At 55.2% G+C, this 12,293-nt stretch overlaps 2 protein-coding genes across 2 annotated transcripts; one reads left to right on the forward strand and one right to left on the reverse strand.

Moving 5' to 3' along the window:
- Window positions 1–889: 889 nt before the first annotated feature.
- On the forward strand, window positions 890–1,846 carry LOC149914619 (olfactory receptor 14J1-like). The gene has a single exon (XM_090126459.1). The coding sequence runs from the start codon at window positions 890–892 to the stop codon at window positions 1,844–1,846; it is 957 nt and encodes a 318-aa protein (XP_089982585.1).
- Window positions 1,847–4,929: 3,083 nt separating this feature from the next.
- On the reverse strand, window positions 4,930–7,748 carry LOC149914620 (uncharacterized). Its single transcript, XM_090126460.1, has 4 exons — window positions 5,976–7,748; window positions 5,807–5,878; window positions 5,636–5,707; window positions 4,930–5,537 (listed from the first exon to the last, which is right to left on the reverse strand). Exons 1-4 carry the CDS (start codon window positions 6,562–6,564, stop codon window positions 4,930–4,932), a joined length of 1,341 nt encoding a protein of 446 aa, XP_089982586.1. The 5' UTR covers window positions 6,565–7,748.
- Window positions 7,749–12,293: the final 4,545 nt, after the last annotated feature.

Genomic DNA, 12,293 nt, shown 5'->3' on the forward strand with positions numbered 1-12,293 from the left:
ATGGTTTGAGCAGGTGTTGAGTTCACTGCAGGAGCACTGCTCACAGCCTTTGACAAGGTAAGTCTCACTGCAGGCTTTGACTCTGCCGCCTGCCAGGCTCAGCACTCAGCACTCAGCACTCAGCACTCAGCACTCAGCACTCAGCACTCAGCCTGCCCGGGGAGCTGCCCAGGGCGCTGCGGGGAGATGTGTGGGGGGAAGGAGTCTCACGGCAGGGCAGGGCAGAGGTCTGCTGCTGCTACAGCTGCTGCCTGGGGCAGGGGGATAACAGCTACACTCACCACTGGGTGTTTTTTTTTCCAAGGGTGCTTTGCAGGAGGAGAGACAAGGCAGGGATTTTCCAACACCTGTTCTTAGGGAAGGAGAATGAGTTGGAGGCAGAATTCTGAAAGGAGATGTGAAATATGAACACATCTCTGAGAATCCTGAATTGTACCATTCACAATTTGCCCTTATATGAACATTCTCCTAAAGTGCTTTCAGGTGAAATTGCTATCGTTTTCTGCTGACATTACTAATGCTCTTATCCTGAAAACAGACAGCTTTCTCTAACAGAAATTTAAGTGCAGAAAAGAGGTAGGGATGGGCACTGTGAGTGCAGACAGCATAAAGATATGAGGGATGGAAATTGATTGTAAGAGGAAATTATCTAGGAAGCTGAGATATGATTAGGAAATGAGAGGAAAGTAAGAGCTCTTTCAGCTTCTACTTCTTAAGGTACACTAAAGCTCATGCAAGGAAATTGAAGTTATGGAGTTAAACGAACATTTTTCAAAGAGAAAGAAACATTTCTATAGTATAGCAGGAGGAGGAGAGTGTCTGCAAGTTATCTTGACTTCTGTCATTATTTTCTGCACTCCGCACAGGACTCCCTGCCCAGGAACTGCAGATGCCCAACAGCAGCTCCATCAGCGAGTTCCTCCTGCTGGCGTTGGCAGACACGCGGCAGCTGCAGCTCCTGCACTTCTGGCTCTTGCTGGGCATCTACCTGGCTGCCCTCCTGGGCAACGGCCTCATCAGCACAGCCGTAGCCTGCCACCACCGCCTGCACACCCCCATGTACTTCTTCCTCCTCAACCTCGCCCTCCTCGACCTGGGCTGCATCTCCACCACTCTGCCCAAAGCCATGGCCAATGCCCTCTGGGACACCAGGCACATCTCCTATGCTGGATGTGCTGCACAGGTCTTTTTCTTTCTCTTCTTCATCTCAGCAGAGTATTGCATTCTCACCATCATGTCCTATGACCGCTATGTTGCCATCTGCAAGCCCCTGCACTACGGGACCTTGATGGATGGCAGAGCTTTTGCCACCATGGCAGCAGCTGCCTGGGGCACTGGGGCTCTCAATGCTTTGCTGCACACTGCCAATACATTTTCACTGCCTCTCTGCCAAGGCTATGCTGTGAATCAGTTATTCTGTGAAGTCCCTCAGATCCTCAAGCTATCATGCTCACACTCCTACTTCAGGGAATTCGGGTTTCTCCTTGTTAGTTTCTGTTTAGCCTTCGGGTGCTTTGTTTTCATTGTGCTGTCCTATGTGCAGATTTTCATGCCCGTGTTGAGGATGCCCTCTGAGCAGGGACGGCACAAAGCCTTCTCCACGTGCCTCCCTCACCTGGCCGTGGTCTGCCTGTTTCTCAGCACAGGCATGGTTGCCTATTTGAAACCACCCTCCATCTCTTCCCCATCCCTGGGCCTGGTGCTGTCATTTCTGTACTCGGTGGTGCCTCCAGCAGTGAACCCCCTCATCTATAGCATGAGGAACCAGGAGATCAAGGATGCTCTGTGGAAACTGATGACCAAATGCGTTTCGAAAGCAGTGAACTGCCCACATTTTTCTACCTAAGCATTGTAATGCAGATTTTAACGGAATACAACTGCCTTTTTTTTTTGGTTTGTATATTCATCTGCTAAGTGTAATTTATTGAAAGTTTTTTTGTGTGTGTTTTATGTATTCTAATGTTTTCTGCTGAAACATCACTATCCACATCCAGTAGTACTCAGTTTGTACCTATTCAGTGTTGCCCAGACACGCTGTACATGAGTGACCAGCATTTCTGTGAAGTTTAACAAAACAAAGGACATGTAATGGCTTCATTTGTCTTCCTTCCTATGAAACATTTCTGGAGCTGCTGGCGTAAACTGTTCTCAGAAGCCCAAAATCCAGCAGGAAGCATACAACTGTTAATCAAACTGTGCATGAAAATGCACAATGTTGTGCTAAGAGACAGAATTCAGTGGTGTGGTGGTGGTGTGTTGAGCTGAAACTCAATCCCATTGACCCTTAGCATTGCAGCTCCTGTGGCTTGGTGACAGTGCTGCTCTGTGGCTGCAAACACAAGCAAGGACACGCAGTAGGCACTTGTGTCACACAGACTGTTTCCACCACAGCAAGTCTCCTGTTAATGGAGATCTCCTCATGGCAGTGCCTGAAGGCTCCGGGCTTCTTTAAAAGTTGCTGCCAAGAACATTCCCAAGGAACGGACTGCACAGATTCCCACACTTACTCTCCCACTCATTCTAAAACCAAGCTTTAGTTGCTAGCATTAAAATGTTATATTTAACGCTAGCCCAAACTGCAGCCCAAAACAAAACACCTATCTGTAATGCTTACCTGTACCCTAACACTGTCCTGAAAACCTTAGCAGAACACCAAACTCTCTCACTAAATCTTTGCATAATCTATGCCCCACAAGGTGACTTTTAACCCTTAATCCCTATCCTGAACACCCAACACCCACAGAGCCTGCTCCTGCGCTCTGCCCTCCTCACCTTCAACCCTTCGCCTAACCCTAAACTTTGGGTACTTGGTTATGCAGGGCATAGCAGATCATCCTGGATGACAAGCCTGATCACATGAGGAAAAGGCGTGTGATCCGTGACAACCAGCACAGCTTCACCAGAGGAAGGTCATGCTTGACCAATCTGGTGGCCTTTTATGATAGAGTGACGGCATCGGTGGACAAGGGAAAGACGACCGATGTCATTTACCTGGACTTGAGCAAGGCCTTTGACATGGTCCCCCACCACATCCTTATCTCCAAACTGGAGGGATGTGGATTTGATGGGTGGACCACTCGATGGATAAGAAACTGGTTGAAAGGCCGCAGACAGAGGGTGGTCATCAATGGCTCTATGTCCAGGTGGAGGCTGGTAACGAGTGGCGTCCCCCAGGGGTCTGTCTTGGGACCGGTGCTCTTTAACATCTTTATCAATTACATCGATGATGGAGTTGAGTGCACCCTCAGTAAGTTTGCTGACGACACCAAGCTGAGTGGTGCGGTCGACATGGTTGAAGGACGGGATGCCATTCAGAGGGACCTCGAGAGGCTAGAAAGGTGGGCCCGGGTGAACCTGATGAGGTTCAACACGGCAAAGTGCAGAGTTTTGCACTTGGGCCGGAGGAATCCCAGGCATCCCTACAGACTGGAAGGAGCGGTTCTTGAGAGCAGCCCTGTGGAGAAGGACCTGGGGGTCCCGATAGATGAAAAATTAACGCAGTGTGCCCTTGCGGCTTGGAAGGCAAATGGGATCCTGGGCTCCATCAAAAGAGGGGTGGCCAGCAGGGACAGAGAGGTGATTGTTCCCCTCTACTCTGCTCTTGTGAGGCCCCATCTGGAGTACTGCGTCCAAGTCTGGAGCCCCCAGTACAAGAAAGACAGGGAACTGTTGGAGAGGGTCCAGAGGAGGGCCACAAAGATGATCAGGGGACTGGAGCACCTCCCCTATGAGGACAGGCCGAAGGAGCTGGGCTTGTTTAGCATGGAGAAAAGAAGGCTGCGGGGTGACCTCACTGCAGCCTTTCAGTACCTAAAGGGAGCCTACAAACAGGAGGGAAATCAACTCTTTGAAAGGATTGATAACTGCAGGGCGAGGGGAAATGGTTTTAAGTTGAGGGAGGGGAGATTTAGGTTGGACGTCAGGGGGAAATTCTTTACAGAGAGAGTGGTGAGGTACTGGAACAGGCTGCCCAAAGAGGCTGTGGATGCCCCGTCCCTGGAGGTGTTCAAGGCCAGATTGGATGGGGCCTGGGCAGCCTGGTCTAGCATTAAATGAGGAGGTTGGTGGCCCTGCATGTGGCAGGGGCGTTGGAGATGCATGATCCTTGAGGTCCCTTCCAACCCTGGCAATTGTGTGTGTGATTCTGAGTGATCCTGATCACGGGCAAAAATATCGAACAGTGCTGACCCAAGCTGGGGGCTCAGTGGTGACATACAGGGAAACCTGCTGTGCTGCAGTGCGAGCCTCCGGTCCTGCTGCTGGGTACTGCTGAGTGCAGCCCGGCTCCGTCCTCTCTGCACCTCACTGCAGGGTTTGATGGCGGTGCCCAGGATCCACCGAGCCTCCTCTTCTGCAGGCTGAGCTGCCCCAGCTCTCCCAGAATCCCACCCCAACCATTCCCCATTCTTACGTTCCCAGGCAGTGCTGACTGAGGGGGAGAGGGGATTTTGGAGGGGTGGGATGGGGCTGGTGGGGGCAGCCCTGGGACACGTCCCTTTGTGCTGCCCCATCCTGCCCCACAGGTGTCTGCAGGGGGCCTGGGGGGGATTTGGTGCTGCATGAACAACTGCAGGTGGAGGCGTAGGAAAATGAATGCAAAACATTTAATTATATAACGTAATGTAAAATAACATAATTGATCATAACTGAACAGAATCTAACAGGACTTAACACAACGTAATTTAACACAGTCCCACATCGTCCTAGTCCAAGATGACATTTGTGGACAGCCCAGGTTTGGAGGGGTAGGGCTGGGCCGGTGCTGGTGCCCCTGGAGCACTGCTGCTGCTCTCTGTGTGCCACTGGGGCCGGCGAGGAGCCCAGGGCTACAGGTAGGCTTCTTTGTTGGCTATGGCCGTGCCTCCTGCTGCACCACGTGGGCCGGTTTCTGCGGAGGCTCCCGCTCGTGCTGAGCCCACCCAGCTTCACCTAGCGCCGGCGTTTCTGTCCTGGAGCGTCCTGGCCCAGGGGCAGCTCCCTCTTTCTGGTTGGGACGCTGCCAGTGCGCTGCTCGTGCCCTCTGCTCTTGCCTTTCCCGGTGGTGCAGGCGGGCGCTGGGCACTCGGCCGGCTCGGTGCCATCCCCGTGGGGGTCGTCTGGCACGTGGCAGGAGATGCAGCCGGGTGGCAGCGCCAGGCAGGTGAGAACCACCCGGGGCTGCCTCTGCCGCGCCTCTTCTGTCAGATGCCCAAAGGGCAGCGACTCGGAGAGCTGCCCACAGCATGCTGGCTGCCTCCAGAACAGGTCGCTGATGGGCCTGGCATCAGCCTCTGCCCCTCCGCTGAGCTCCGTGCCGGCCCAGGGAAAGTCAGGGAGCGCTGCGATGAAAGGAGCGCTGTCGAGGCTGCTGGGGACAGCTGGGCTCGGTGGCCGCGTGGCATCGATCCACCACAGCAGCTCTGCCCTTTCCTGGACGTTCAGTTCTGGCAGCAGCTCACTGTGACCGTTTTCCACAGTCTCAGTGCAATCGGTCCCCTCTGCTTGGACATCAACCAGGTCCTGGTTCTGCTGGGGGACCTCCAGAGGACTCGTCACTTCTGAAAAAGCAAGAACATCCCCCAGAATGATGATCACAGCATTCCCACAGCCACCCAATGCAGACACCCCCCGTCAGCTCTGCAGCCCCCAGACTCACCATTGTTGACCCACGCCAGGAGGTCATCCATGTCCGGGATGTCGTCCGGGATCTCTGTGCTGGATGTCACTTCTGGAAAAGGGAAGAAAATCCCTACACGGGCAATTCCAGCTTTCCCACACCCGCTCAATGCGAACAGCTCCCTGCCAGCTCTGCTGCCCCCAAACTCACCGCTGTTCATCCACGTCAGGAGGTCAGCGATGTCCATGATGTCCTCCGAGACGTCTGCGCTCGTTGTCACTGCTGGAAAAGCAAGAAAACCCCCAGTGGGGCAATGCCAGCTTTCCCACAACCAGCCGGTGCGGACAGCCTGCCGCCCACTCTGCAGCCCCAAACTCACCACCTGATTCCAGCGCTGCGGTGCTGCAGGTGAGTGGAGCCGTGGTGGGATGGGGGCACACGTCGGTGGGCGCTGGGTGCCCCTGGTCCTCCGTGAGCACCACGGCATCTCCAAAGGGCCCCACCGCCTGCTCCCAGCTGGCGGGCAGCGTGCAGGGCACGGGGAGCACCTGCTGCTGCACCGAAGGTGCTGGCAGAAGGATGGGGCTGCCGGAGGCCTGCAGCGGGCAGCTGCCTGCGGGCTGCGGGGGCTCCCCATGGAACACGGCCCCAGGCCACGGCCCCATTGGCTGCTGGGGCTGCGGTGTCCCTGCCAGCAGGGGATGTCCCCAGCAGTGGGCAGGGGCTGTGGGGGGAGCCATGCCTGGGTGCTGATCCCAGGGTAGCAGCTGCAGCAGCGGTAAGTGCTGCCCCCCGGGTGGCAGCTGAACCACGGCTGGAGGCAGCCCCCCAGGTGGGAGCTGCGCTCCCTGTCCCTGGACGCCTGGTAGCCCAGGCCAGACGGAGGCCTGAGGCACCACGTGGGTGACACTGGGGACAGGGAGGGGTTGCGGTGACACCGGCACTGCTCCGCCGATGCTGGGCTGCATTGCAGCAGTGGCCGGTGGTGGCACAAGGGATCCAAAGAAAGCAGCGTTGGGTGTCGGAAGCACCGTCAGCGTCCCTGAAGGGATTCTCTCTGTGGGGAAATGCCCAAATGGGCGCCGGGCTGAGATCTGGGCACTGGGATCACCCGGAGGGCCGCAGTGCCAGGAGCAGAGCAGCCTGCTGCCTTACCTGCCGCGGGAGCTCGAGAGTGGCAGCGGGGGGTTCCGTGACCGCTGAGGTCAGCCCCTCTCCCCTGAGCTCACAAGGATTCTCTGTGACACTGTCACAGGCATTGCTCTCTGCCTGCCCCGTCACCAACACTTGCTATGGCTGCTCACTGTGGCCTTCCATTGTTTCAGTGGAGATGATAAACTTGATGGAAATGAACTTTTTACGTGTCGAGATGGTGATCGGACAAAGGGGAACGGTTTTAACATAAAGGGGGGAGATTTGGATTAGATGTCAGGGAACTTCATCCCAGAGGCAGCCGAGGCCCTGGCACTGCTGCCCAGACAGGCCGTGGGTGCCCCAGCCCTGCAGCTGCACTCGACTCAGCTCCCATTGCAGTGAATGGAGACAAAGGGAGGGACGTGGCTGATGACGCTCAAACAAGCGGTGGCATCGCAGGGCTGCGGCGCTCTGACTCTGCAAAGCCACCAAACTTCCACCTGCTGGCCGTCTCCCTTCACACATCCACCTGTCACAGAAGCACAGGGGCTGGAAGGGACCTCTGCAGATGAGCGCAGTACAACCTCTCCCAGAGCAGCTTCCCTGCAGCGCTTGCACAGGAGAGGCTGCCTGGAGCTTTGGAGCCCAGAACTGACCCAGAGGTTGGACGTCAGGGGGAAATTCTTTACAGAGAGAGTGGTGAGGTACTGGAACAGCTGCCCAGAGAGGTTGTGGATGCGCCGTCCCTGGAGGTGTTCAAGGCCAGATTGGATGGGGCCCTGGGCAGCCTGGTCAAGCAATAGGTGGGATGATTGGTGGCCCTGCATGTGGCAGGGGGTTGGAGATGCATGATCCTTGAGGTCCCTTCCAACCCTGGCAATTCTGTGATTCTGTGAGCGTATTTTGGGCTAGCAAAGGTTAAGCAATAAGTTCCCCTTGAGCTAACAAGAGTTTAAACTAAGAAACAAATTCCCTAAGCTAAGCAATAAATTCCTCCTGAGTTAGCAAGAAGGGTTGAATTACGTGATGCGAATTTCTTTTGAGGTAGCAAAACCAAGCGGTGTTACAGACCCCTTTCATCTTCCCACTTTATTGTCTCAGTGCAAGCAGGGGGAAGCGGCGCGGCGGCGGCAGCGGCAGCGCCGCGGGGAAACCCGCTGTGCTGCAGCGCGAGCCTCCGGTCCTGCCGCTGGGCACCGCCGGGCGCGGCCCGGCTCCGTCCTCTCCGCGCCTCCCTGCGGGGACCGACGGCCGTGCCCGGGATCCCCCCGAGCCTCCTCTTCTGCGGGCTGAGCCGCCCCGGCTCTCCCAGAATCCCAGCCCAGCCATTTCCCACGCGGTGCCGAGGACGGCAGGGGATGCGGGGGGAGCGACGGGGCCGGCGCTCGCATCCTATGACGCGGCCGTTCGCGCCGCCCCGTCCTCACCCGGCGCCGGGCGCGGGGACGGGGCGGGTTATCGGAGCCGCAGAAACGACCGCGGGCAGAAGCGCCGGGAAACGAAGCTTCGACGTTTAATCGACGAACGCGCAGAGCGATCAACGGAAACGACCGCGTTCCCGACCGGCTCCCGTCCGAACGGCGACTCCGGAGGACGGCTCGGCGCCGACGGGGGACGGACGGCCCCGCGCCGCCTCCCCCTGACCGCCCGGCGTCCCCCGGACGGGGCCGCAGCCGCGGCCGCCATTGGCGGAGAGCCCGCGCTCGGCCCGCCCCCGCCGCGCTGCCATTGGTCGGGCCGCGGAACGGGGCGGGCACTGCGCGCGGGGTCCTTTCTGTGGGCGGTCGCGCGGTTTTTTGCGTCATCACCGCGCGCGTCTCGGCTGCCCGCGGCCCGGCTGCCCGCGGCGATGCCTGTCGCCGCGCGCCCGCTCCGCTTCCACGGCCCCTGGGAGCGTCTGTATGCGCGTGTGTGCAGAACCGTGCACACGAGTGCAAAGAGGCACTCACACGCACCCCTCTGCATTCACACACGCGTGCGTCCATGTGCACGCACCGCCCACGAGCGTGCAGCCGTGTGCAAAGCCATGCAGCCACGTGCAAAGACCCCGATGCTCCCAGCCGTGGTTATGCAGGCACACACGCGCGTGCAGACGCGTGTGCAACGCAGCCCTTTTGCACGCTCACACGCAGATGCCGTCGAGGAAACATCCTCGTGCGCGTGCACGCGTGCAGTCCCACCGCTCTGCACCGCCTTTGGCTGTCTGTCCGTCTGTCCGTCCCAGGGTACGTTTGGAGCTGACAGACAGGCTGTCTCAGGAGCAGAGGCGAGCAAACCACGCACCCAGAGCAGCACACGGCCCTGTGAGTTTCGTTCAGCACGCTCACACGGACACACACACAGGCACCCCTTGCAGGTGCTGGAAACATCCCAGTGATTTTTGTCAGGACGGGATCTCTGAGAAAAGCAGATTTTAGTCGCGATTGCAACGGCGGGCGTCCCACGGGCAGGAGCACCTCTGGACACAACACAACAGTCTGCATACCCTGTTCTTCCCCCTTGCCTCCCCTGTTTCCCCGCTGGCTGGGTACTCCAGGTTCACAATCGTATCAAAGGTTCACATTTGTTAATTACTGTTATTTTGTTTGTTATTTGGTGTCAGCCCTGAAGATGTCTCAACACTCCTCTTGTTCATAAACAGAATCACAGAATCACAGAGTCGTAGGGGTTGGAAGGGACCTCCAGAGATCATGGAGTCCAATCCCCCTGCCAAAGCAGGTTTCCTACATCACGTCGCACAAGTAGGTGTGCAGGGGGGTCTGGAATATCTCCAGAGAAGGAGGCTCCACCACCTCCCTGGGCAGCCTGTTCCAGGGCTCCGTCACCTCACCGTAAAGAAGTTCTTGTGCACATTTGTGGGGAACTTCCTATGCTCCAGTCATATCATTACAGAATCATAGAAAGGCTTAGGTTGGAGGGGACTTGAAAGACCACCTGGTTCTAATCCCCCAGCCATGGGCCGGGTTGCTCAACACCAGATCAGGCTGCCCAGCATCTCATCCATCCTGACCTTGAATGCCTCCAAGGATGGGGCATCCACAGCCTCTTTTGGCAACATTTTCCAGTGCCTACCGTGTGTAAAAAAATGTTTTTTAACATCTAACCTCAGTTTCCCCTTTTTAATTTGAAACCATTTCCCTTTGTTCTGATTCCATCAGGCCAGCCCATCCTACATGTAGGTTTAGGCATCTCACCCTCAAATGGAAACCCTGGGGCTGAAATGGGATTCCGTCCTTCACAGAACCATGGGAGCTGGGAATCCCCTTAGCTGAGTTCAGGTGTGCACAGTGAGGTGTCTGTGTGTGAGCCCCTCATCTGAATCCTTGCTCTGTATTCAACAGGGACTGCACTGCTCACACACACACACTCAGGGATGACCAAGGTGCCTGGGGTGATCCTAGCTGTGTGCTCGTGCTTGTAAACTGTGGTGGAAAATCTGTGAGACAGACAGCTCCTTCCTGAGCGTCAGCTGAGGGCCAGAAGGGAGGTATTCCTGGCCATCCTAAATGCCACCACAGCCCTGTGCTTGGGGCACCCACTGTGCCTTTTGCACCTGTCCCCATGGAGCATGTCGTGTTATTCTGCTGCCCAAATGGATGAGCTCAGAACAAGAGGCAGATTTTCCTCTTTGCTCCATCTGTGGCATAGTCTGGAGTTGAAGGCATTACAAAGCTATGACACATCTACAGTCTTTCACTCATGACACCTTACTAGTTTGCTCTGGTCTCTTATGAGAGTGGCATCAGAAGAAGTCTAGGGTCATGCCAGTTCCCAGTTCAGAGGAAGATGGCAAACACTGAGCTAATTTTAAAGAAGAGGAAGAAAGAGGACATCGGCAATTACAGAGCTGTCATTCTTACTTCAAAGGCTGGTAAACATATGGAGAAAATGGTGCTGAGAGTTCCTGAAAATAACTTGAAGGACAATTCTGTCATTGGCCCAGCCAACACAAGTTCATGAGGGGAAGGTCCTGTTTAACTTAATGTCCTTTTATGACAACATCACCCATTGAGTCGACCAAGGGAAGACAGTTGAGGTTATCCTTTAGGATTTCAATAGAGCCTTTGATACTATTTCTCACAGCATACTTCTGGGCCAAATGTCCTGCATTCAGCTACACGGAAACATAATGTGATGGGTGAGCAGTTGGCCAATGGGTTGGACCAAAGGATTACAGTAAATGTGGTTCCATCAGGCTAATGGACTGCCAATAGCAGGGTTCCCTAGTACTCCAATTAAGGGCACTTCTCTTTATTGTTTTCATCAATGACTTGTATGCAGGACTAGATGTTTTGAGAAAGTTTGCTGATGATACCAAGTTGATTCTATGAGGTTGGAGAAGACTTACAGAGCGATGTGGACAAGTTAGAGAACTGGGTAAGCACCAATTGTAATACATGTAACAAGAACAAGTGCCTGATTCTGCACCTGGGTAGGGGCAACCCTGAACATACTGACTGAATATGGGACACTGGAGAGCAGTTTGACTGAAAGGGATTGGGGGTCCTGGTCAACATCAAATTGAACATGAGTCAGCAGTGTGCCCAGGCAGCCAGGAAGGCCAACCATTCCCTTGGGTGCACTGTGCATGGCATTGCTAAATGTGGAACTGAGGGGGGATTTTCCTGATCTGCTCTGCACTGCTGGAGCACTGGAAGCATTTCTGGGCACTGCAGAACATAAAGGACATAAAACTATTGGGGACTGTCCAAAGGAGGGCAGGAGAGCTGAAAGATCTGGAGTTCGACGTTTCACTGGGATTGACTGCTTGTTCAGACTGGGCCCTTCTCACATCCCACATCCTGGCATGAGACACACTGCCCACATGGGACTTGGGCCTCACGGCATCCTTGCACCCCATGCAGAGTCTGGCAGCTGCTGTGCCCTGGTCTTTCATTTGACATCAGACAAACCTCCATCCCACTGCCCCAGGAAGGGCCCTGAGCCAGCATGAGGGAGGGACACGATCTCCCTGCCAAGGCTCTGGGCATCAGGCCTTGGCCTTTCTGCTTCAGAAGACAAAGGAGGCTTTGCTCAGCATCACAGCCACCATCCCAGTGCCTTGGTCTGCCTGCAATCATGGCTTCCAATTATCTGCTCTAACAAGTCCCTGGGGAAGCTGGCTTGTCCATGGCCCTCAGTGGGGCCCATTACTACTCCAAGAAACTTCACTGTTCCTTCTGATTTTGGCTTCTTGAGCACTTCGTGCAATCTTCTTTCTGCACTGGAGGTGATGTACTCAGCAGCAAATGCCCCCTGGGGCCCATTACAACCTGAAGAGCCCTCCTGTGCCTTGTGCCTTCCTGTCATCTTCTTCAGGTGTTCAGAACTTGTGCAGCAAACTGGACAGGCATCTGGAGACTGCTTAAGGACGATGAATCCAATAGACATTTATTGATTATTTATTTACAGTTGGGTTTAAACAAGAATTTAAAGCAGCACTTTGCAACTGATATTGATCCAAGATGTCCCCTAACAGACTTTGTTCTGTCACTGTGTGGACAAATGTCCTCCTCAACTTTTCCACCCCACTTCTACTCATTTTTCCCTATGGGACTTGCAC

The sequence above is a fragment of the Phasianus colchicus genome, chromosome 29, assembly GCF_987193195.1.
Source record: "Phasianus colchicus chromosome 29, bPhaCol1.hap1.1, whole genome shotgun sequence".
In the NCBI taxonomy this organism is placed as follows: domain Eukaryota; kingdom Metazoa; phylum Chordata; class Aves; order Galliformes; family Phasianidae; genus Phasianus; species Phasianus colchicus.

Coding starts and splice junctions, on each gene's coding strand:
- LOC149914619 (XM_090126459.1), top strand. CDS start 890: ATGCCCAACAGCAGCTCCATCAGCGAGTTCCTCCTGCTGGCGTTGGCA.
- LOC149914620 (XM_090126460.1), bottom strand. CDS start 6,564: ATGCAGCCCAGCATCGGCGGAGCAGTGCCGGTGTCACCGCAACCCCTC. Junction 5,708..5,806: donor CCTGACGTGGATGAACAGCG/GTGAGTTTGGGG, acceptor TCCCTTTTCCAG/AAGTGACATCCAGCACAGAG. Junction 5,538..5,635: donor CCTGGCGTGGGTCAACAATG/GTGAGTCTGGGG, acceptor TTGCTTTTTCAG/AAGTGACGAGTCCTCTGGAG.